The sequence below is a fragment of the Simochromis diagramma genome, unplaced genomic scaffold (assembly GCF_900408965.1).
Source record: "Simochromis diagramma unplaced genomic scaffold, fSimDia1.1 OVJJ01000646.1, whole genome shotgun sequence".
NCBI classification, from domain to species: Eukaryota; Metazoa; Chordata; class Actinopteri; order Cichliformes; family Cichlidae; genus Simochromis; species Simochromis diagramma.
The window spans coordinates 554,293-581,295 of NW_024387279.1; the positions used below are offsets into that span (position 1 = coordinate 554,293).

General features: G+C 39.8%; 1 protein-coding gene across 3 annotated transcripts in view; it reads left to right on the plus strand.

Moving 5' to 3' along the window:
• Positions 1-1,637: 1,637 nt before the first annotated feature.
• The window catches only part of LOC120715793 (copine-9-like), a 207,682-nt gene continuing 182,316 nt past the window's right edge, over positions 1,638-27,003 (plus strand). The window contains exons 1-3 of one of the 3 annotated variants that reach the window (XM_040002952.1): positions 1,638-2,415; positions 14,479-14,519; positions 22,863-22,909. In XM_040002952.1, coding sequence (XP_039858886.1) covers positions 2,339-2,415; positions 14,479-14,519; positions 22,863-22,909 — 165 coding nt within the window. In that variant the 5' untranslated portion in view covers positions 1,638-2,338. The remainder of the gene's footprint in view (positions 2,416-14,478; positions 14,520-22,862; positions 22,910-27,003) is intronic. The other 2 variants (XM_040002953.1, XM_040002954.1) reach the window with 2 other exon arrangements.

Genomic DNA, 27,003 nt, shown 5'->3' on the forward strand with positions numbered 1-27,003 from the left:
TCAGACAAATAAGGCGATGACTTTCTGCAAACAGTATTTCTTATAACATCATAAAACAATATCATTCATCCACAATAAATCAGCAGTCTAATGTAATGCAAATCAGTTTAACGAATGCAATAGTTATCAGCTTCTTCTAATTCAGGAGAATAATGCAAACTAAAACTACATAATAATTCACAATCTTTAGTTAGGGGTATAACATGGCATAAAATAATATTATAATCTAACAAGCCTCACCTCTGGGGCCGGTGCCCACCTCTCAGTTTTAAATACATGTAGACATTGAGGGTTCTCGGGAGGGGCCGTGCTGACACTAGCTACAATCTGGCAGAGGGTCGTTGGCACAAGGCCCCCCTCCTGTTGTAAATGCACCTTAGAACAGCATGCACCAACACCAGATATGAGCAGGCAGAGTGAGGTATGGGGTCTTCAGACACCCCCGTTCTGTTTGACATCTGGGGGGGGGGCTGGGAGGAGGAGCTGGCCTTCTGGTCGGGATCTGGGCTGTTGGGCTTTGCTGCTGCTGCAGGACCAGGAACGGTCTGCTTGTCTCCACTCCAGAGTAAAGGGAGCCATCTCCTGGGTCTGGGGTGGATTGTCCCTCTGGGGATGATGGTGCCTGGACCTGGGAGTAAAGAGTAGGTATGGGGAGTGTGTGTGTGTGTGTTTGTGTGTGTATAGTGTTCAGGTCTGTGTGTCTCCCTGTTGAGTGAGTGCTTAGTATTTGTATATGTGTGCATGAGGCTGGGAATGCATGTTTGTTTATGTGTTAGGTCGGATCTTAGACTCACCTCTGTCAGAGCATCTCAGGCCTCCACACCAGGGGGGGCCTATCTCCCGGCGCCTGCAGGCTCGTCATTGCACCTCCCCTGCACCACAACCCTGTCCGGGGCTCTGCTCACCTCTTTTCACAGACTGCCCCTGTGGTGGTCCTCCTTGGGCTCTGGGGGGCTCTAGATGTCTAGGGCCTGGATCTCTTGTATGCCTGCTTCATGTCCTGTGGTGCAGGGGCTGTGGCTCCCCACACTTACTATTAGACAGTTATATGGAGCAACCTTATGAATACAAGTGCGCTGAATGCACTGAGTTGCTTCCATGTGTTTGGCTGATTAGACACTTGCAGGTGTACCTATTAAAATAGCTGATGTAGATGGAGTGTAGATTGCTGTGTTAAGCCAGCAGAAATAAACCTTTATAGCCTGGCATTAAAAATAACTGCTGATTGGGTTTTTTAATGAGAATGAGGTAAGTAATCCATGTCTTCTATCTGTGTTCTTCCAAGAGAACGATGGGTTACTGTGGACATGTCCAACTGTGTCAAAAACACAAGGGCTTGTTTGCCCTTTACTGTGGTGAAAATAAGCCTTCATAGCTGTGAGTTTAATAGAATGTTGTTGGACATTCAAACGAATGGAAAACATACTGTTAATTAACATTTATATGGCTCTGATGTTTGTCTAAATCACTGAACATGCTGGTAGCCAAGCAGTGAAGCAGCTGGTGGCAGTGAGAAGTAACGTCCGGGGAGAGCGGTCACACAACCTGACCACTACAGGCAGAGCGTGAGGCTTTTGTTAAGCTTTTATTTTAGTAGAATAAATTTGCATATTAGCTAAATATTTCGTTTGCTGTAACATTTAGATTTAAATATAATATTAGATTTAACATTTAGTTTTAAATATAAAAAGTTACAAATGTTTTTGTAAATTTGTAATTTACAAATTGCAAATTAATTTGTAAAAGTGACTCGAAAAAACATGTTTTATAAGGTTTGGAGCTAAATGCAAAAAAATGTTGCCGTAAATTTCAGCATGTTTCAGTTTACAAATGGCGCCCTATATGGTTTTGCCTCAGTTTGTTTTAAAAATTTACAGCGATCTGTGTGTATATAAATATAAAACAATCTTATAATGTTCTCGAAAAGGTCTTTCTTTGCATAGGCTCCCTTTTGTTTTGTTTTTTTTGGCACAGATCACTTTCCATACCAGATTCCTTGTCGAGCCCAAATACGGCTGAAAGATTTGTGGATGTCTGTCTCCACCTGGCGATGGAATTAAGAGGAAAGAGGCGCAGAGAAGCTTGAGCATCCGGTTCTGTCAGCTTCGCTCTCTCTCTCTCGCCGTAAATGAAAGCCTCATCCTCAGGTATGCCTCCTAACCCGATGCGCTCCAGCGGCAACAACTACTACTACCGGAGGCGGCCGATTCACTCTCTCGGTTTGATGGAACACACACACACAGCCAAAGGAAAATCTGCGCTGTAATAAAAGTACGAACTTCAGGGACTGAGAACAACTGATTTAAAGAAAATAAATAAATAAAAAATAGCCTCGGCCATGGCGACAATAGGGGATTTCGACCCACTCAACTCCATCGTACCTGCTACAAAGATTGAAATCACCGTTTCTTGCAGGTAAGCCCCGGATCTTTGTGCTCTGACAGATTTAGACATTACTGGATGTTTGTAATTAAAGTCAGTTTTTTTTCTTCCAGATGTTTGTTTTATTTTTATTCAATCCTATATTCTCGTGCGTAATTTTCTGCCCTCGATACACTTTTCCATGTTTCCATTCCAGTGTTCCTTGTCTTTATCCTGGGCTAAACAACTCTTTTTTTTTTCTTTTTTTTTTTCCTCAAAGGAGGAATTTGCATGTTCTGTGGGTGTTTAAGTGCGTGGGGTTGCAGCAACCAACCATAGCAGGATTTATTCCGAGTGCCTCGGAGAGCTCCGGAGAGTGCAACTCTCAGATCACATGAATACATAGATATTAAATGTACCATCTGTTTAAAAAAGAAAAGAAAAAGATTCGCGCACCAACCGTGTTCAGTGTTCAACAGTGTTCAAAAAATAAAAAAATAAGTTATGGTCTCTTTCAGTTGTTTTATATCTTAATTTATAAGCAGGATATCAGAGCACGGAAACTGCGCTCCAGCACTGTTACACAGTAGTTTGTAAATAGTTATTAAAATCTCAATATTTTGTATTTTTAATGAGCCTATAGAGCAAGAAAATAAGATGTACAAGTATGCAAGGTGCTTAAACGTGGTCAAAGTTTTGATGTGTACTAGGAAGAGGGTCTAAAAGCTAAGCGACATAAAAAATGAACGAAACAGGTCCGCTGGAGTTCATGCTGCAGGATGAATGATCTCCTCCCATAGGTTGACTCACGTACAATTCCCCCCACCCCAGGGGAAAAAATGATAGAAAGAGGGACTGGATGAAAAAAATACTAAAACAACAACATATGCTCACCAAGAAAAAGAAGTCTCACCCCACTGAGTAAAGAAATCTCACCCCTTTAATGTCTTTAACACACAATGTGCTGTGTAGAAGACACATTTTTTTCCTCTGGGTTTTTAGTCATTTTTCTTTCAGATTTTCAAAGTGCTGTTGCCATTTTTCAAGGAAATCTTAAGGAAATGTCACCTGCCTTGTTTTCAGTCAGCCTCACTGATGTAGTTTAGATGCACATATATGATTTCATAAAATTAACTGAGATAGGCATGTGCTGTAGCCATGACATGTTTTGAAAATGGATTTATGAAATGCAACGTTGACACACATTTAAGCAGGTAAAGATACAAAAGCACCCATTCACCTTTCCATCCATCCTTCCTTCCTTCCTTCCTTCCTTCCTTCCTTCCTTCCTTCCTTCCTTCCTTCCATTTCCATGTATCCATTTAAGGTTGCATGGCCACAGGGCCAGGACAGATAGACAGATATACCATTCGCACTCACAGTTATGGACAATTTAGAATGACCACTTAACCTAACTCCATTAATTTCATGACTTTGGACTGTGGGAGGAAACCGGAGTACCCGGAGAGAACCCAAAGAACACAGAGAGAACATGCAAACTCCACACAGACTCCAGTCAGACTTTCTTGTTGTGAGGCAACAGTGCGCCAACGTGCTGCCTGTCTTAAAACAATCATATTTAACATTGTATTAGTTTGTCCAATCACTTTTGAGACTTTCAAAACTGGGATATTTCTATAAAATTGGCTGTAAATTCTTAATAAAAGCTGAATAAAAACTGAAAATCTACACTTCAGTCACATCTTAATTGTTTGATTTAAAATCTGCTGTGGTGGTGTACAGAGCCACCATTGCCAAAGAATATTTAATTGTCCAAAACTGTGTGTTTGAGTAGCTCGCTCATTGTTGACGCACACAGACTTGCTACACGTAACGTTGAATTATGGTCCCAGGCCCTAAGGAGCTCCAACTGCCTGGGCTTCTTCCATATCATTCCTTTTTTATAATCCAATTAATCTTTAATTTCTAGGCAGTTTGCAGGTTCTTGCTCTCCTCCAAATTTAAAAAAAAAAAAAGAGTTCTGTGGCTGTAGCTTAGGAGGTGAGTCAGTCTGCAGAAGATCAGTGATGGACATCTAGTTCCTCCATTCTGCAAGTCAAAATATCCTTGGACAAGATACTAAACCCTGAGTCCCCCCCTATATTCATCTGTGTGTGTGTGTGTGTGTGTGTGTGTGTGTGCCTTAGGCACTTAGACATAGAATTTCCTTCTTTATTTGCACATAGCACCACCCATATCAAATATTCACTTTTTGATTATTTGCTTAAAAGCTGACGATCGCCTAATCAGTAATAACAATTATGAACACTATTTTTAACACTGCAGGCCTGCAGCACCTTTTTCCATATTTAAAATTCCATCGCAGATCAAATTTTGGTGAGCATTAGGTTATTTATGGTTGACGTACATTGAACGTGACATGTGAAACAATCATGAATGGAACAATTTGCAACATTGCATTTGCAGGGAGATGATTATTTATTTAGATGTTAATTATTACATTTTAAGGAGGAGATATATGAACATACATATGCTATGCTTGTTATAGCAAGAAGATTAAAGAAATCAATGAACTAATTGATAATCTGTGCTAGGAAAGGACGAGGGACAGGGTCACCAGTCTGCCACAGGGCCAGGACAGATGTACCAGTCACACTGGAACGACAACTTAACCCAACCCCACTAAGTTCATGACTTTGGACTGTGGGAGGAAACCTGGAGAGAACCCAAATAACACGGAGAACACAGAGAACATGCAAACTCTGTGTGCTTGTGTGTTTGGCACTGTGGGGATCAGGCAAATCAAGGAGCTCTTATGTCATTTGCACTGCCAGAATGTGTCTGCTCTGATTTTGCAAATTGATTTTCACCTGCTTCTCTACGCTAATCATAGCTCGTTATATGCTATGGGTGGGTTTAAAACTGAAGTGTTGGGGAAACAGTGACAGTGAGATTTATGGCTGAGCAACTGGAGACCCTTTGAGTTTGGTCCTGGTTAAAGCCCTTATTCAAAGGCTTTACAAAAAGGAAACACTGACAGATTTTTTTTAAAAGTTATGTATGCAGGTCAGCGCTCTGTAAAATAAGCCTTCAGTATATTTAATTAAAACTTGAATCCTTCAAGGGAAGCCAAAGTTTTGGGGGACTAACTCTAGTTTTCTTGATATTTGTAAATTGAGTTTTTAAATACTTGTATATGTTAACATCAGAATTTTAATATTAACTGATCAATCCTATGCATCACTTTAAATGTGTCCTTTATTAATTATGAACTGACAGCATGGATATTTTTTGTATTATTTACATTTTTTAATATTTATAATTTTTTATTATTATTTGTTTAGGTAAACATAACAGAAAATTGGATGCCTTATAAATATCTGTCTTTTGCATTTCAATTAAGCAAATTTCCTCATCAGAATTAAGTGTCTGACCACTAAGCATCCATGTCTGTTGTTATCCTCAACATATTTTTATAATGACTTTCACTTTCACGACTAGTCTCACTGCTCTTGACTAGCTCCTTTCCAGCAGTAGCCAGCACCACTCTGTGTTAATAGTAAAAGCTAAGAAATGACTGAGTTATGTGATGGTAGCTATCTCATATATTGAGCTGTTTTTGTTCCACAAATCAGTAAAAGCAATTTCAAAAATTGGCATGAAGCCACAGCTGGCTGTCCTTCCTGCATAGATCACCTGTGTCAGACTTTGAAAGAGAAGTTCATGCATCCTCTCAGACAGCAGCATTTCCATGTCCTAGGTTATGTCTGTATGCTGATAGTGTCTGAAGACGCTGATCGTGACAAGCTGTTCCTGGACCTCAGTGTCTCTGGGCACCAGCAGTCCAGAGGGTTTAGAAGGGAGCTTTCTCAGCTCCCTGACACTGACAGAATAGGGTTGGCTCAGTGGGCCCCAGAAGGATCCTCACTGCATACAGATCAAGCACACACAGCTGTGAGTAAGGAGACAAGTAAGGGAAGTAAGTCATCAGGAGAGGGAGACTGTGTTTTTGAAAAAGTGAAGTAACCTTGTTGTGGTTAACATTATGGTGCTAAAGCTTTGAGCACCATTCATCAGAACAGGTGACCAATAATGCTGATAAACATCAGTGACCCAACAGGAAACGGTGACTCTCTAAACACAGGGATCCTTAATCCTGTTAATCATGGCTGCATTTCATTCAGATGGATCCTTTCTATAGAGTAGCTTGACCTCCTCACAAAATGCTAATTGGCCCCTCAGTAGGTCAGTATTTCCACCAAAGACACCACAGTGACACTGACACAAAGCTGCTTTCACACTGTTTGCGAGATCTCGCAAAAGTTCATCGTAATTTTTTTTCTCCCATGTCCCTTGCGGGGGTCCGTAGTAACCCTCTGGGGTCCAGGGTATAATTGGCCTTTTTTAACCACTTTTGATGTTCCCTCTACATTTCACCTTTAAAAACTGTTTATTTGCTTTGTTTGGTGTCATCCTTTTCAGAACAACCTCACGTGTGTGAATTTACACTTATGTTGTCATTTTGACTGTATTAACACAATTGATCTAAAATCAGACAAAAAACATAAAATCAGAGTAGAAAAAGTTATATTTTTACTGTAACAACCACAAACATGTTTATTGAATCATATTTCACAACTTTAAATGCAGATATAAATTGTCAATTTTAAAATCATATGCACAATCTTTGCAAACAACAAGGTTTTTGCAGCCATTTACCTTTTACCCCCTTTTTAATAACCATTTCAAACTATTTACAGAACAATCAGCTGTTCTGCATTCAATAAGATGTCACACAAATTATTTGTGCCACTCCAAAAAAATAATTTCTATCCACTAGAAAGGAAACATCACAGCCTGTAAACGTCAGTAAACATGACGAAACCATTGAGAAAAAAACGCACGTATATATTGTTTATCATGACTCTGGTTTTACGCAGCCTATCAACTCAATTTAAAAACTGATATATATCACCTTGTTGGTTTGTCATCTTAAAGTGGTCATGTGATTGGCTTACCACGACTACTTTATTCTTCCTCAGTCAAACAGCAGCACTCATGCGATTGTTTTGCCCCCTGAGCTACAGGTGTTGTGCCAAAAAGTGATCGTCGGGCAGAAAGTGATTGCAGGAGCCGTTAGTAATGCCGTTACTTGTGACAGTTATTCCCATCACTGATAATGTGACGTATAAACCATGGCATGTTTATTGGCTAATGACCTGACAAATTGTTAGCCAATGAGCACAATGTGTGCCTCAGGGAAATTATTTTCCAGCCAATAAGTACAATATAATTCATGAAAGTTTAGAAATGTTGGTGTTTGGGGCTTGATGTTTCTGATATATTCATAGCTTTTTCTTTTCGAGCACTTAACTTATAAAATATAATCGCTTTGCTTACTCTAACTCTAATATTGTGAATGTGCCTTGCTGCTTGTGCATGTCTCGCCTCAAGCTTTGTCTCAAGTTGTGAATCATAATGATCAACAGCAGTCAGTGCACCATTGTACAAATTGTGTACAAATGCAAACCATCAACCAGAAGTGACATTTTAGTCACCTTAAAAGTTCAGGAAAAATTTGGAGTAGTCCATGTGATGGTACTGAAAATGAGCCTATCAGATCTGCAAACACACACTTAAATCTTAAAGGTGGATGCTAACTCTGGGTCCTCTCGAAACTACCATCTCTCTCTGTAGAAGCCAGACCTTTGAACCGAGTCTGATCTGAGCTGCAGCACTACACGCATCCTTCTACCTGAGCCTCTTTCATCTCCCTTTGTCTAAGAAAATCCATACAGATCTGACTTGCCTGATGTCTTTTGACACATACTTGACATTTGGATGATTTTAAAAAGATTCCATGTAGCACACTGTCTCATTATTGTGTAGATGTCAACACATCTGCACTAGAGGTTACCTGGAGGTGAAAATGCGACCGTGTTTTTAAAAGACTCTCCTGCTCTTTGACTTAGCTGCTATAAATCTTCAATTAAGTCATCCATGCTTTTGTATAAAGACAGTTTTGCTGCTTGAGAAACAAATCAGTCTCTACGCACTTGATGTCCCAGCTGATCTATTTTCAGGTATTGTTTTTTCCGTTGGGATTTCTTTCTCAAACAGCACAACAGTCGTGTTACATCTCAAAGCCACTGCAGCTGGTAATGAGGGGGTTGCTTTTCCCATTGAGGTTAAGATGGCTGACACTGGGATTTCTGTTCAAATGGATTAGACATGAGTGAAGCGGGGAAATGAGAATCATTGTTTTATGCAGAATGAGTGCATTGATTGGAAAACAGGCAAGTAGCTTTAACTGATTGTTCTAATGCAATTTAGGTGTTTTTTATGCTACAGCTGTTTGACGTCTCATTGGCACAAAAATAGAGGAGACCACCCATATTTGTACATTCTGCTAGAGATATGGAAAGAAAGAAGGGCTACAAGAATATGTAAGTATTTTGTTTTCTGTAGTTAAGATTTATGATAAATATATTATGCAAAATTCAAAGGAGCTATGATTAATCATTAATCACATCATGCTACAATCTAGCAAGAACAGATGAGAAATAAAGTAATTCAACAAAAGTGGAAGTTTTGCCTGCATTTCCCTCGGTATTCCCTTGTGTATTTAAGCCCTGTGTTTTCCTTTGTCTGTTGTTGCGTCGTTCTGTCATGGTTAGCTGTGTGGCAGGCAGGAGGTAGGACCCAAACGCAGGACTCGAGACACGGAAGGATAACCTAAAGGAGGCAGCTTTATTTTGCTGTTCAAAACTCGAACACGAAATACAAGAAAACATAACCAGAAACATAAAACTCAAACCAGAAATCTTAGGAAACTAGAAAACTAAACTGGGAAACCAAGAACTAGGACATTAGTTCACGGGAGAAACACAGCTGGGACTAATCTGACAAAACGAGACGGGCAGGAAGCAAAACTGAAAACAATTGTCACAGGAAAACAGGAAACAAAAGACATACACAAAGACGCAGACTTGACACTGTGACATGGAGACTAGACCAAAATGCTTCAGCCTTCACAGTCCACACTGCAACGCGAAAACAGCGTTTTCAAATGTATCCACTTTGGAGAGCGTTTTCAAGTTTTCCTCGACCAAAAATGCTGTCTCAGTGTGGACAGAAGGCCAAAACAGAGAAAACGTATTAGTGTGGCAGCACGGAGACAAGAGGAACTAACCATGGGACACAGGGAAGGAACTTTAAATATAACACAAGCAGAAAACAATAAAGAGAAACAATAAACCAAAGAATTTAACTTAAACTAGAATTACACATATGAATTCAATTCAGTTCTATTCTTTTCAGAACAGTATATAAAGCACCAATTCACTGTCACCTCGAGATTTATATTGTGTAATATTACAAAGAGTTAATATGGCAGTGTGTTTTTGTTGCTCTTTTCGCTGCAGTCAGTATTCTGACATCACCATAAAAGAGTAATGACACAACATAATTCTGCTGTGTAAACACGCAACTGTGGTTTGACTTGCCACTTGTCACTGACATTATGGAATCTGTGTCTTGAAGAAGAGCTCTGAAAATGACTTGGCCGCAGCACAGTGTCTATGTGTGGAAATGGCTCTGCCAGATGTGTCATTGTGGATGTGGGTCAGAAAGGGAGTCAGACAGTGTTGAGGGACGCTGTGTTTTTTGTCTCTTTTTAAACAAGTGGCTGCCTGCCTGCCACCCAAATGCTGCTCCTCTAGATCCTATTAGACAAGCCTAGTGTGGCAGCCTGCCTGCAGTCTGCAGTGATTACTGCTGGCACAGGATTGCTTGAATGAGACGAGGGAAAATATATGACCTGCGTTCTCTTGCAAGTAAATGACCTATTAACCCCAATACACATTACAAAGTAAACATTTTCTGGTGGCAACAGGAAGACTTTGTTTTCTCCTCAATCAGGTTCATGTTTTATAAGTAATCTATATCTCATGCAGTTATTAGTACTGTTGCCTCATAGCAAGAAAGCACCGGCTTGATGCACGTTCCAGATACCTCGGATGTGGGAGCCAGGGAGCCAGGAAAACAGGATTACTTTTCTTAGCAAGATTTAGGTATCACTAGCAATGCAGCATAATACTCATTTTTGTGCTTTAAAAAGGCATTCATGTAAAGAGCCTGATCAGTGTATGGCTTATTTACGGTGTTAAAAATACACAACAGTGGCAGTACAGATTAAATGTTCACAGTTTTACTGCTGTTTACCTTCAGTGCCGCCATTTTGGATCACTAACTTGGGGTATGTTGGTCTGCTCTAACTTTCTGAGTGGGAAATCTGAGTTGAAGGGGTGTTCCAAAAAAAATCCTACTGGGAACTCCTAATTTCCAACTTCTGACTTATTCAAGAACACACTGTGACACCTGTGGAAAACAGGCTTTATTTCAAGGGACTCGTGTGCTTTTAATGACATGCTGAAAGTCACAAGAGCATCTTTTCCAAACTAATTTCTGCAGGAAAAAGGAATCCAAAGGTGCTGTGAGCATCATTTCTCCTTAAACACCATTGATACCATTTTTTCCCACATAAAGACTACAATGACTTTCTAAAATGTTTTCTAGAAAAGATTAATTGCAGTAGCAAAAATATAACTCCCACATATAGTCCCTTTAATTCATAGTCCTCCACATTCCACCATTATGGAGTTTTTTCACCTGTTTCTTTGGAGGACATTTTCTGAAATACACAAATGAAACTCTCAACAAGACCAACTGATATTTTACCCAAATCTCTGTTACATGTTTTTTTTAAAATATGAGACAAAGGAGACAGAGGGACCTCTGGAAAAGTGACCCCGTGAAAACAGAATTAGTGAGCCATTGCAGTTCAAGGACAGTCCTTTGTTAGGACATTAAAGAAGTGCATACTTAGATGTACCATGTAGTAACCCTGGTGCCATCTTGTCCTAGCATTAGTATGTTTAAAATGTTTTTAATTAGATAATTAGTTAATTAGATGGACTGTAATTATTAACTGAAGAGAGAAAAACTCATATCAGCATTAGAAGGTTTTACTGTTCTTTTGTGAAGGCTTTTGAGAGCTGCATCGATGCAGCTCTCAAATGGTGATGGCTGTGCAGTGTGGCTGATGTTGTGATGCTAAAAAGTGACATTGGCAGCACTTTAGGAGTGAAATGCCAGGCAGGTCAGCGAACACGGGGAGCCAGGACTTCTCAGTGGGAGAATGTCAATGTCAGCAGGCGAGGGCTCTGATTGGCAACCCAGCTTCTCTCATATCATGTCCTGAAGGTTTCAAACACAAGGCCACGTTACAAGAAAAAACTTGTCTCTTAAATGAGATTAGTATCTAACAGATGTTAAGCTTCAAAGAAGCGTTCTTTACTTTCTGAGTAAAAGGATGGATCTAAACAAAGCATGTTTCTAGATGCTTGTCTGCTTCTTTAGGATTTTCTGCATTATTATGCGTATTATTGTAGCGTCTTTACCCTACAGTGGAAGCAGCTTGAGATAACTGCTGATTTGGCATTATAGGTATAAATAAAATGGTAAAATGGTTACCAGTAGTTACTGGTTGTGACTATCTGTGATGAACATGTCAACCCAGCATGTCCCAGTCCAACAGAAGACATATTTGACTAAATGTCTCCTGATCCAGAAAGGCATGCACTAGTGTGGGGGGTGGGAAAAGAGCCACAGGGCACCTCAATACATCTATGACACTGTGCCACAATGACACTGATGACTATGTTGTTCATGCATTGTTTTTTTGGTGTTTGTGTGTGTGTACATGTTTAGACATCTTTGTGAGGACAGAAAATTGGCATGCTACTGTACTTGTGGGGACCAACAGTCACTTATGGGGACAAAATGCTGAGGCTCAAAATGTGGTGTTAGTGTCAGGGTTGTAATTAGGTTACAGTCAGGTTTAGGCTGAGGGTTAAATGTAACCAGTTTTCGTGACATGTCCTCACTAAGATGGTAAATGGACTGGTTCTTATACAACTAATTCATTCACCCAATCACACCAGCACTTTTTCTAAGCTGTTAGTGCCTTTCTAACATTCACACACATTCACACTCCGATGGATCGGAGAGCAACATGGGGTTAGTATCTTGCCCACGGATATTTGGCATGCAGACTGGGGAAGCCAGGAATCGAACCACCAACCTCCCGATCAGCGGCTGACCCGCTCTACCTCTACAGCCACCCCAAGATATGAAAATGAGTGTGTGTGTCAGAAGCCACAGCAAGAGCTGACACAAACCAAAGTCGGCAATTAGAATGTAGTTTTTAACAGTTTGACAGGTTTGTTATTAGAAGTGATCCCTGCTCTGTGGGAGAGAAGCTGGTGCAGTGACAGAAAATGAATACTGCTAAGTTACAGTCATCACGTTTGTAGGTAAGCTGTGGCAGCATCAAAGTACTTGCTCAGGTTTAATGGCTCACATCAGGTTAAATTATAGATCGAAGCGTTTTAGCACTGAAGTCTCTAAAAATCTAAAGATCTAAAAGGATGGAACGTGGTTTTGGTAAGTTTTTTAATGCTTGGTTGTTAACAGTTTATTCACAATCACCTAGTTTTACTCCATGTTGGATGGTTAAAAAAGTGAAGTCAAGACGTCTAAAAAGTGGTGTGAAGCCAAACCAGCTGCTGTCAGAGAGTGTGTGCTACAAACTGTTGGGATGCCTGCTTGGTAAACAACGATGTGTTTTCTATTACAAAGAAGATGCAACATGTGGGAGCGAAAGTTTTTAAAGGCTTTCTGTTCTTTTGGGATCCTCTTTGAAAGAGTGTGCTATTGTTAACTGAGACTAGACTGAAGCTTGACAAGCTTATTCTCATCGCTCTGCCTATCTATTGACATTTAGCCTGCTACCATCTTGGGCTCATGGTGGAAAAGAATTATATTAAATAGCTATTTAAATGTTGTTGATTGCTTTCCAGGCAAATTGAATGAACAGCATTATGTGTATGGCTTTTTAGGACTACTCGTATTTGTGAATCTTTTATTAGGTTTTCTTGCATCTTGGTACAAACTGAAAGTTCCAGGTTTATCTGGTATCGCTACTCAGTCTGCTTCCCTAGTTAAGGGAGAAAAATGTCCTCCAAAAAAGGCAAAAACCGTAGGATAAAATCATCTGCGTGGGGTACTCGTATGGTTGTTTTATAGCACTACAAGCTGCCACAGTGTGCTGACAGGCGAGGGCTGTTTTACTGATGCCCACACATGCATGTGAACATACTGTATTCAGACACGAACAGAACAGTGTGAACATGCGAGGATGTGTGTGCTCCCCGTAGCCACCCTCATCATCCTGACAGCTCCAAGTCCTCAAGAGGGCAATGTTTCAATCTGTCATCTCCCACATCTCAGCTCTTTATCAAACGCTGTTTGTTATCACAGGCGGTTCTCAGTAAAGTGTCAGGTTGTTAGACGGAAATTGGGTTGTAATCCCGGCAATGATTTGACACACAAGTGTGGCTTTTCGTGTGTGTGTGTGAGATTCATTTTTCTTCCTGCAGGAACAAAATGATGAAGGAAATAGCACGTCTCTAGTGTATGTCCTGCTGTCACTGTGGTAAAAACCGTGTGGTACATGATCTTAGTTCACTTCAGAATGTATTTAGCTTTTAATTGTTGTCTTTTTCTTTTTACAAAAACCTGATTTGTTTGGTTTCAGATATGTATGCAGTAATATTTCCACTGGAATTAAAGTTTATTTGGATAAATCTTATAGAAGAACTTTACTGAGTCTGTGACAGTTGTAGGCATTTTCACGATATTGTGCAGTTACAGTCAGGCAATTAAGGCATTTGTGTATTGTTGTAATATTTCTTCTACACCCACAAACAAAGAACCATTCACGTGCCTCTATTTTGTAGCATTAGCAGTTTCTTAATCTGACCATAGTTACATTCTTGAAAGCAGAGTTCTCTAAAAGGTGATACTAACATACGACTGCACATATATACAGTACACAGAGTGCACTCTGCTTCTGTTGTAAGAGCCGTCCTTTTTACAGTGCTGAGAGAGAGTTTGAAAGAAAGGACAGCCTTAATGCTTTTTAGAACACGACTATGAACACATGAAATATTTTGTCATGCTGTTAAACTTATCATGAACCATTTGGCCTTGCAGCACTTTGATGCTTCTGTCTTACACACGTTTTTGTTGCAGGAACCTGTTAGACATGGACACCTTCTCCAAGTCAGATCCAGGTAACTGCCTCCTCTCTCACACTGATTCTTCACATTCATCATTCATCTGTGTAATTACTCCTCTGATATGATTTTGTATTCTCTGCTTGGAACTCTTCTGTCTCATGCAGTGTTTATTAAATCACTACCTTTTGCATGTTAATTCCACACTTAGAGCATCAGTGAGCAGTAATACAGTGACTGTCTCCCACAGCGCTTACACATGCAGAATAGCAACTGACTGAATGAAAACCTGCATCTTGGGATCGAATGGGAAGGACTCTTAATTAAGTTGGTCCTCATTAAGAGTGACTAATCATTGGAGCCTGATTGACACTTTGCAGTTGCTGGGCCCACACATTGAATGTGATTATATTATAGTAACTTTTAGAAACAGCAGCTGCATCTGCAACTTAATGTAACAAAAGAATGGAGGAAAAAAAGCAAAATGCACAAATGCCAAAAAACTAATTGAAAATGAAAGGCTTCACTGGATCCGCTTATCTGTCAATGCACCTTTTCAATAATTGTTTAAGTCAGTCACTCAAGTCAGAAGCTTGAGCGTTCCCTAGTTTATCCTTCTGACTCTAGTAATGACCACAGTTTACCACATAAACATAGTTTCCTATCAACTTCCATAAAATCTAAAGTCCTGCACCCAGAGAAGTCACCCCTTAGTCAAAGAACACATGTTTAAGGCACACATTTTACTTTTTAGACCTGGATGCTACATCATTCTTTGATTATGGAGTTTACAGTCAAAAATAAAGAGATCCTGACTGTTTTCTATGTAGACACACGTAGCTTGTAACTTTTTTCTTGCCGTCATGCTGGTAGAGGTTGGTCTTGGTTTCATTTGTTCAAAGAAAGCTTGTTTGACCGCATGTTGTCTGTTCAAAGCAAAATCTTCTAAATGCAAGCTCCACACCTCAAATCAACCGCAGGTCTTTTATCTGCTTAACTGATAATATTCACAACATCTAAAGTCTTGACATAATGAAGAAATTGCCCACACCTGTCTGTGAGTAAACTGTCCAATTACATTTGGTCCCTTTAAAAAGAGGGTGGCACATGTTAAGTAGCTGAAACTCCTAAACCCTTCATCCAGTTTGAATGTGGATCCCCTCAAATGAAAGATGAGAGTCTGCACATTATGTCCATAATATAACTATAACTGGAACATGTTTCAGTAAACAGGACACTGCAATATACACAGTATACAGTACAGCCTAATGAAAGACTGATGACTTATAAACACAGATTTGCATGCATTAGTAAACTACAGCCAAGCACATGGTTAAATGTTAGACTAGCTTTGACAACATCATACAAATATTTGTCTGATGAGTGTAATCAGCTATTACACGTTCCTTATATATCTTTGCTTTGGTAAATGGACTGATTCTTATATATATTATATATATTACAACATGCCACATTCAACCAATCACACCCAGTCTCTTCCTTCTGTGCTTTTAAGTGCTTACTAACTAACATTCATACGCTGATGGATGCATTGGAGATCAACTTGGAGTTAGTATCTTGCCCAAGGATACTTGGCATGCAGACTGGAGGAGCCAGGGATCGAACCACCAACCATCCGATCAAATAATAATGAAATAAAATAAACATAAGCAATAATTTCGTAAGTTGTAGATGCTATGTTTTCTTTCTGTTAGGGTATAAATGAAAATCATAAATCTCAACCATCAATACAACCACTCTGACCATTCAGAAAATGTTCTTAAAATGTGGAAGAGTGTCACTCCATTGTGCTACAGCAGCACTACAGCATCAAGGTTTACTCTAAGCATCCAGATTTAAACCCACTTAGCGGGCTGCAACTTAAATTTTGACCTATTTAATGTTATTTACTAGGTACGTAAAAAGCAGACAGGACTCTTATTCACGAGTCAATGTTTCATCTTTACTTGAGTTGTCAAGCACAAAACAGGGAAAAAGGTGATAGAAAAAGCAAGGCTATACTGAGCAACAGTTGAGTAGAAAATCAATTTCAAAGGCTTGTAAGGAGAGAAGAAAAGTGCTGACGAGATGCAGCATGTAAGACAAAAAGGAACCTTGGAGTCAAAAGACGCAGACGACATATTTCGTAATATCATTTTTTATTGTCAGTTGCATTGAAGTGTTATGGCTGATGACTCATCAGACTGAAGAGGACACAAGGAAAAACAACTTGGCTTATTAAGTTGCCAAAAAACCCCAACAAAAAACAATCACTACTTGCTGTTGATTGGATTAAACCAATAAGTGGCCTTTCAGTCAAACATGGGTTGAAGCATAACATTTTTATTAAAACAGAGAAATTTTGAGTGTTATTAGTTTTTCCTCCTGTGAGAGTTCCACTCACTTCTGTTGTTGAATCTAAGAGAGAAATAATTAAATTCAGTTCAATTCAGTTTTATTTATTTAGTGCCACTTCACAACCTCAGAGCACATGAAAAGCAAGGACCCTACGATACTGGAGGGAAAACCCCAACAGTACTTGACGACAGTGGGAAGGAAGTTCCTTTTAACGGGAAAAGACCTCTGCCAGAACCAGGCTCAGTGAGGAAGCTGAGGGAAGAAAAAAGGAAAAATGAGAGGACAGTGAGACCAAGATAAAACAAAACTATGGAGGAGAGAAGAGAAGAGCCGAGTTGTTGGCATCCCATCAAGGTACCGCACTGAGTTCCCGAGGGTGACCCAATCTTTCACAAATGTTTGTAGAAGCAGCAGTCTGCGTGCCTAGGTTAATTTATACACCTGTGGCCATAAAAGTAATTGGAAAGCACCTGAATTCAGTGATTTGGATGGATTCTGGTAGTATATTGTGGGTCCATTGTGAATCCTACTTCATGTGGAGGGTCATAGCATAGCGGGGGTGCTGGAGCCTATCCCAGGGGTACAGTTTTCTTTCACTCATGTTGAATCTGAAATCGTTAGCTTACGGGAAGAACTGCAGTATTGCAGAGAATTCTTCACTTTTTCCAACCTTGCATCGTTGCTTGAAAACATATGCTGTCAATTTGTCTGACTAGCCAAATCATATGGTAAATGGCCTGCATTTGTATAGCGCTTTTCTAGTCCCTAAGGACCCCAAAGTGCTTTACACTACATTCAGTCATTCACACACTGGTGATGGCAGCTACATTGTAGCCACAGCTGCCCTGGGGCGCACTGACAGAGGCGAGGCTGCCGGACACTGGTGCCACCGGGCCCTCTGACCACCACCAGTAGGCAAACATGGGGTTAGTATCTTGCCCAAGGATATTTGGCATGCAGTCAGGAGGCAGCCTGGGATCGAACCACCAACCTTCTGATTAGTGGCTGACCTGCTCTGCCACCTGAGCTACAGCCAATCATATAGTTGAGATTGCTGAGCAGACCCCGTTGACTGTGTCCTATAGATACAGTATGTTAATCAAGAGAAATAATGAAGCACTGATGTGCACCCTCTTCCTCAAATTAACAGTGGAACAGCTCAAACTGCCTTAGTGGACATTCCTTTTGGCACTTTTAAGATAAAATCAACTTTTAGTGCTTCTTCCTTGTTATATGAAATTTTGTAGCTTTCAGTTGAGGTTTGTTTGATGTAACATCTCCTAAGACTGCGAAGTGTTGTGTTTACATGCAACCTGACAGTACCAGAGCAGTCTCACTGTTCCCTAACGAACTCTCCCGAGTCCCGATAGAAGCCTAATTATCTAATGTGAGATTGTAGATTTGGATCTCTTTCATCAACACAGATTAGAGAATTTTTCCCATCTTGTTTAGACTCAGTAATTACCACAAAGCTCCATGAAGCCAAAGAACCTCAGGTAAACTCTTTGATTTGTGCTAAATGTTGATTCATATGCAAGAAAGAAAATTTAAATGTCATCTGGGATCAACTGTTCTGAACAGGCTGAGCATTTGTCTTGTGTATCATTTTAGAAAGTCAGTGAGAGGAAGGCAGAAAAAAGGTTGCAGGGAGGATTTATTATAATGCATGAATTGAGAAGCAACATATAAATGGGATAATTGACAGAATCTTTATGTCATTGTTTTAATGTTGAAATCATCATTTAAAGGTACTATCCATTGACTAATCATTTACATTATGATGTGTAACCACAGTGTATATTATTGTACTGAACGACACTGATTTTGAAGGCAAAGAATCAAATACGGTCTCTCCGCAGGCCAGGGCTCCTTTACTGACACAACCCATAGATTAGTCTTTGCTCCTGTGCTGGGTGGGGGTGGAGGGTCGTGCTGGAAGGTAATGATTGTGTCAGATGGGGTCCTGAACTTCAAACTCTTCCTCCCCACTGAGGAAAAGCTAGACTGACAGACCACAATGCCCCCTCAGCTCTTTCATGTCCCTGGTTAGATCCCTCTATCTGACCCGGTCCTCAAGCCACAAAAGGACAGTGCAGGTCAGTGTAGACTCATAATGTCACAAAGCACTGGCAGCTAGTGATAAAATGATTGAACCTAATCCACACTTGAACTACTAATATATTTTAATGCTTCTGAGTGGCTGCGAGTAAACAGCTAGTTCCTCATCCATAAATAATTAGAACGAAATTTTGCGTGTAACAGATGAAATTTCCTGTTTATAGACTATAAACATCTTACTGACAACTCAAGCAACATTTTTAACCAAACATTCATATAGTGCTACAAGTAGCCACATTGGAAACACCAGTCAACATGTATGCCTTTGGACTGAGGGAGGAAGCCTGAATACATGGAAAAACATGCAGGCACAGGAAAGAGAGAAGGGCTCAAGCCAGGATTCAAACCTGGGACAGTGCTAACAGTTATGCTACCATGCTGTCCATGCTTGGACAAAAATTAATGACAGTAATCACAAGTAAGATATCGTATTTTTTATAGTACTTTTCTGAATGTAATCCAACCATTGATTACTCGGCCAATAAATGTAATTGGTCAGATGACTCAGTTGCATAGAAATGCAGTTTCTTAGGACACATCTTTGAAAGATTAAAATGGCCTGGCCTGTATTTGTATAGTGCTTTACTAGTCCCTAAGGACCCCAAAGCGCTTTTTACTCTAGAAAAAAATGGGACAATTCTCATTTCAGTGTGAATGACTGTGGCTTCACATTTGTAGAAATACTCCAGTGCAGCAGGAGAAACAACTATTTCATCCGCAGCATGTCTTTATCCTGTCTTCCTTCTCTCACCCCAAATGGTGGCAGCAGATGGCCCCGCCCCTCCCTGAGCCTGGTTCTGCTGGAGGTTTCTTCCTGTTAAAAGGGAGTTTTTCCTTCCCACTGTCGCCAAAGTGTTTGCTCATAGGGGGTCATATGATTGTTGGGTTTTTCTCTGTATGTATTATTGTAGGTCTACCTTAAAACATAAAGAACCTTGAGGTGACTGTTATTGTGATTTAGTGATGTATAAATTAAATTGCATTGAACTGAATTGAATTGAAATTTGAGCTACTGAATTTGTAAATTTGCTCACTTACAGACAAATGATATTTTTTAATTATTATAGTAGTTTCATTTCAATAGAAAGACAGAATATCAACCAAATATCCAGAAAAAAATCCCTAAAACAGTTATAAAAAGATTTGAGTGAAATAAGTGTTTGAGCAAAACTTGACTAAATTCGGCCTCGGGCTAAATATGGGTTGATGAGTGCTCAGTTTTGTTTTGATTTGACCAAAGCATGTTTTCCCCACCCTTCTCTGAATCATGTTCACTGGCAAACTTAAAATGGGCCTGTAGGTCTATGTTGTTGAGCAGGGGGACCTTGCAAGTGCTGCAAGATTTTAATTAGTTATGGTGTAGTGTGTTAACAATAGTGCAGTTGGTGATTGTAATTGCCATCAAATCATTAAGAAGCTTCCTTCCGTGTAGTTTGGGCTGATCCAGTGTCTTCGTCTTTCTGAAATTTGGCATGGAGCTCCAGACTAAAAAATAAGCCAGTGGTACTTTTCATTTTAGATTTGTGTAGAAAATTTGCTCTGCAGACAAAAATTTATGATACCAGATTCTTGGACACTTGATGTGATTTCAGAATCACAAAATTAGGCTGGAGACACACGATAAACACAAAGGCTGAAACAGTCCAGTAAAATTACACTTCCATGTTTGCCTGTCCTGAGCTCCTTCAGAGGTCAGGCAGCTAGTCTCAGACTCCCAGTGCAAATATTTTAGAATGCTGCCCTAAATCAAGAACATGCATTGTGTACATGAATGTGGATCATCATCAGCAAGCTTGCTTATGTTGTTCTCTGTCTCCATTTCACTCTTACTCACTTTTTCTGTCTTACCACACCTCTTTCAGACAGGTGAGTGTCCATATATGAATCACTTAGCCAACCATCCCTAAACTCTCTGCCTCTTGCTTACCATTTCGATCTTTATCAGTTAACACTGTTTTGCTTCCCTTGTTTCATCTGCATTTCCCTTTGGAGAGAAAAGCAGAGAGAATGGGGATGTATGGTTTCCAACACTGACTGGGTTGTGGTTGACTGGCCTCCTGTCCCACTGAAGCAGAAACATGATGATTTCTATACATGGCCTGCTGTTACCATGACCTGCTTTGAAGTGGAAGAGAGAAGAAAAGAAGAGAGGCTGGGGAGAGGAGTGGGGAGAAGAAGTGAAGTAAAATGGCAACCCGTTCTCACTCCCAAAGCGTAACATTTTACGCTAGGTGACAAATCGTCACCATATTACGTTTTCGGCTACCCACCACGTTCCTAAATGACGACCTCGGAAAAAGAGGAAATATGAGAACCGTCTGGACTGAACCTACAAATGTTCGCTCTTTTTCTTCAAATCGCTTAGAAACACGCTATTTAACATCATTACAGTCCTGGTTAAGGTCAGGAATAAGGTTATGGTCAGGGCTAGGGATAAGGTTAGGTTTAGGGCTGGAATACAGGGCTGGAACGTCTATTACCGCGGGAGCGTCATTGCACTAGATTCCAGCCATAACCCGCCGTGTACCATAAGAACGCCGAAGGTCTCCTTTCGCGTTCCTCAGGAACGCCGCGGGACGTGACAAAACGTCGACATGTTACGCCTCGGGAGTGAGAACGCTCTGAAAATGGAGAGTAGGGAAGAGTAGAACCACAGGACAGGGGAGGCACAGAGGGGGAGGAAAGAGAGGACAAGATAGGAGGGACTGAGAGAAAGAGGAGGAAAGGGGGAAGGAGAAATGGAAAATCAGTAAATGGAAGGAGGACTTTAACAAAAAGAGACCACAGGGAAAAGGAGAAGAAACTGATTTGGGAGCAAAAGGAGAAATGTAGAAGAAAAAGTGGAAAGGACAGAAGAGAAAAAGCAAAGACAGATTTCAAAGAAAATAGGAGGATGATGAGGGGAAGGAGAGAGAAATGAAGAAAGGAGAGTAGTCAAAGATACATTTATTCATTTATTACTGGACTATACAAGCTCAGATGTATTTGGCAAGATTTTTGCTGGTGTTGAACCCTAATCCAACACAATTGCTTTCACTGCTGCAAACACCTGAGATGAAACCCTTCGGTAACACCGACTGAGGGACTGTTATTTCTTCCTTCCTCAGGATTGAGGTCATTTCCTTCTCCAACAGCGCTCTCTCTGTGGCATCGAGGGGGGGGAGCAGTGCGTGGACACTGTTGAAAGGTGGAGGCTCACAGTAGAAATGTGATGTGTGGCACTTCCTACTTCCTCATTATATAGTCTAAGCAGAGAGGGAAAGAGATAATGACATATCAATAGATGGAAAGGGGATGGAAAAAACAGCCTGTCCCTCTCATTGTGGGCCAGAAAGGGCACTGTGAGTGCCAGGGCAGCTGCTTCATTTCTCTTTGTCTCTGGTGGCATGCACCTTGAGCTTGGGTGAAAACAAATGTGGTGTATGTGAACACTTCTCTGTCATTCGCATCGGTTAAATAAACTGATCCATTGTGCTTGTTTTGTTAATAAAATCTTTTTAGTGTTTTACTCTTTTACTGTGTTGAGAAGACCCAGCCAGTCAGCAGGTTAGGAGCCTCCCTTCAGCTCATCATTTGGAGAAAATTTCAACACAGTCTGAGCTGTTTGGCAAGTTTTGGTATCCAAAGAAAGCCAGTGGCAAGACGAAGCCCTGCTCGCGAAGCCTTAAAATGACTGAAAATGGAACGCAAGCTTTTTGTTACAAAAGTAATACTGTATGAGAAAGAAACGTGACTTACAGTTTTAAAAAGATTATTTTCAAATATTACTTTAAAAGAACATTTTTATATATATATATATATATATTTTTACATCTTTAGATAACAGTGATTTCCTGCGTTTACGTCTACTGATTTTGAGATATCCATTAGTCTTGAAAGGTGCAAAAATAAATTTAAGGTGTGCATCTGTGTTTCTCTTTTCAGTGGTGGTGTTGTACGTTCAAGGCCTGGGGACAAAGGAGTGGAGAGAGGTGAGTGAGGCACACCGGCAGCTTCAAGGTTTGTCCCGGGAAACCTGTTAGATCCACAGACTACAGTGTTTTAACTGTGCTTAGCTACAGTTAAAACCTTTGTCTGAAAAAGCACAAAAATCCTGATTTTTTTTTCCGCCTGGTATATCTGATTACAGAATTATACTAACCTCTTTTTGTTATCATTTGTTGACACGCATGTACAGATTTCAGAGGTCTATTAAAGGTATCAAAAAGGTCGATGTTCATATTGAGAGGGAAAAGAGAATGAAATATTACAGTATCTATGGATTATCTGAAAAGAGAAATAACAGCTATACCACTATCAGGAAAACTTATATCTAACTTTTTTATCATGTGCTACATTTTTTTGGCAAGTCAATTAAACTCAAAATATAAGTTACAGAGTCAATGTCTTTGAAATAATAAATATACACACAAAAACAACAATAATGCAGTTACTTACCTTGTTATCATATGTGCTTTATTGACTTGGTGTTATTTTTAAATATCATGGTTATCCTTGAATAACATCCCTATTCCACACACAATGGTATGTATATGCGTCACTGACATCCAGATGTTTTGATGAATCAATATCTTTTGAGTCAAGACTGAATGCAGAAATGTAGGAAGTAAACTCTGGCAGCTGCTTTTGGTTTTTTAAAGTTTGCGGTCCATAAATGTAATAATCTCACGTGTCGCATAAATCAAAAACATGTTCTGGCTTTCAAGACTGCATCTGCTTTCCTTGGTTTACCTACTGCTTTAGTTTATTAACCCTTTAAGACCTACCATAGAACCAAGTCCGCCAGAGCTTTTACATGCTGTAGTGCAATTTTTGGGAGCATACATCAATACAACCATTATAGCCCAAATTTTAATAATATGTGTGCATTAAGTGCAAAGAAATTACATAAATTGCAAGAAAGTGCAATAAACTACAAAAAAACTGAAAATCGTTTTTGTTTTTTTAACATATATTTCTAGTTAGAGAAATTTAAGAGGCTTATCCCTCAAAACTGTAAATACAAAAAAGTTGCACAAAATAGTTTCCCACCACAGGAAATTTATTTTGAGTGTCTTCATAGTTTTATTTTTTAAACACACCAATTTTTATACACTGCAGGAAAAATGAAAATAAATATTATACTGCAAATTTGCAAAAAAAGCAGCATATGCATCAAAATAAACTATTTCCAGCAGTGCAATTTGACTTCTAAGCATCCCAGAAATGACACAGAAAGTCATAAAGTCAAACATAACTTTTAAAAACACCAGTATAGGCTCATAAGGCGCTGATGGTAAAAAACTACATTTCCGCGAAAATGACGTCACTTCCGGTTTCAGGCAGGTAATGGCAGACATGTGATAGTTCATGCTGATGTAGGAAGTGTTATGAACAGCTGATCGGATCGTCAAAGCCTGTTTCTGGAATATTGTGTTTTTGTTGCTGCAAGTGCTTTTTATGCAGTTTTTGCAAAGCTTTATGTGGAAGGAAACCGTGACGAGGACAAGCTGATGGCATAAGATGTAAGTACAACTCCTCCGGTTTCATATGCAAAAAAAAATTATTGCGCTAACTTACGTGGTTGCAGTGCTACTGGGATTTAAAAATAGTTGCGCAAAACGGAGCGTGCTGCTCTGACCGGTTTTAAAGGGTTAACCTGATTTTTAGTTTAAGATGAACAAACAAAAAGCCCACCTGCTTTAACCAAAAGGTTCTGCAAAAAATGCTGCAAAAGATGCTGGCAATGAAAGACCCATATATCATTAGATTAAAACAGTGCAAACACAGTAGGGAATAGTGGACATTTGTAATCAGGCTGCGTAAAACAAACTTCAAATGAAATGCCTCAAAGTACAACAACAATAATAATTCAATCACGGGGTGCTAAACCTTTTAATGCCACATCCTAGCAAAGCAGTCAGATTATTATTTAGAATTTGAACATTCTCACAGCTGTTTCTGCTGAGACTATTAAAATACCAGGGTCTCACTGAGCTTTATATTTGATAAAGCTCAGTGATGCATTAACAATATGCTCTGTAGTTAATGCATTATTTCAACTTTGAGGAGCTTAACTTGGCTGGTTTTCCATTTTCAATACTCAAAAGATGATTTCGAATGAATTACTCCCAAAAAACTCAATAAGGCTTCTTTTGAAGTGGTCAACAAGCTTGAAAGGATTTATAGTGCACTTATTTTGATCTCTTGTGGCATCAAATGATGTGATATATTACCTTAATTACTCCAATACTACATTGCTAGTATGTTAAAAATAAAAACAGCCTCAGCGTGTCAGCTTGCCTGTAGTGTGTCTAAGGATGGAAGGAAATATTTAGTCTTCTCCCACCTGCCATCAGCATTGTGCATAAGGAGTAAACAATACAACTAATCCAGCAGTGCTGGTGGTGCTGAATGTCAAAATTACCACTCATATTGCCAACACTCAACGTCACCTTTTAAGAGTCACAAATATGCTCTGTAGCTAATTTCAGTCAATTCTAAATTCACTCTTTTTGGTGACAGTGTAGAGTGCACTGATGAAGGGTTTAATGCAATTATTCAACAGAAAAACAAGACACAACACGAGGCAAAAATAGCAGAAATCATTTGGAAAGTATTTGACATTCTTGGCACATTTGCAGTAACCCAAATAAACTGACATATTAAAAATGACCTGTGCAGTAAAACGAGTCCGAGACTCTGGAGCAGACGGTCCTAAAAGAGTCTGATCAGAGTGTTTTATGGCAAACAAAACGTAATAAAAAATAAGCCCTAGTGTGAAGCCCAAGCAGCCAAATATAGGAATTCATAAAGGGGAAAATCATTTGAGCTGCTTTGGGACATCTGAGAGGAACACTGGCTGTGTAAACATATAGAAAACCTCATCTCTCAGCTGTGTGTGTGTGTCCTGTATTCATCAGTGTCTTTCAGTAATCTGCACTATGTGCTATCAAAGAAAATCAGGCCCACCTCTGTGGGGATCCACACACATACACACAGGTCTCAGTGAGGCTCAATTAGACTTACAGCGTGGGGATGCTGTCAGCCGAGTTGTGTACCCTCACACACACAACTGAGGTGAACACAATCTGAAAAGTGCTGCTCATAGTACCCATCAGTCTGAAGGAATGAAAAGATGCTGTTCGTTTAAAGATTACACAAATGTTGGATTGATTGCGCTGAAATAATTTCAGCCAGAGTTTTATTGTTGTTGTTGTTGTTGTCTTTTCTTTTATACAACCTCCCCCCCAAAAAACCCACCAAAACAAAACAAAAACAACTACCACAACAACAACAAAGGGAAAAAACAAAAACAAAACACAAAAACAAAAAGAGTTTTATAGGCTACATCTCCAACAGGAAAGTCATTCAGAGTCACCAAATGCTCTAAATGTGGGTTTGTCTAATCCTGCAAGCAGGTGCTAGCTGAGAGGAAATCCTGTAGCAATCTCCTTCTGCACCACAGAGCAGCTCCATCACTGGAAATGTAGTGGACACAGATGTGACTGCCATCACAGATAGAATGACTGGAAATAATATATGCAGCATAATACTGTTGAAATCCAGCGACCACTAAAGAACATTTCATACAACAAAGGTATTAAAGGCAAAACATACGACACACTCTGTGTCAAAAAGGAGGTTATGGCCCATGATTTATGAGACTGGGGAGGACGGCTTTAATCTGATCCATGTGAAACAGCTGTTCAAGGGGTAATGAACCCTCCTCCTCCTCTCCATCTTCTTCTGAAGTCAGTGATTGTCATGTGGAAGAACCCCACTTTTCAGTTATTTATTTGTAACAAATGTTTGGAATCATGTATGATTTTCGTTCCACTTCTCACGTGTGCACCACTTTGTGTTGGTCTTTCACGTGGAATTCCAATAAAATTGATTCATCTTTGTGGCTGTAATGTGACAAAATGTGGGAAAGTTCAAGGGGGCCGAATACTTTTGCAAGCCACTGTATCCTTTCCTATCTCTGGGGGTCAGTGTTTGCAGCTTGACTCACAGCGAGTGCCTAAAACATTTTCTGTCCTGCTTGTTGTGGTGATATACCTTCTCAAACTTCACAGTTATATCG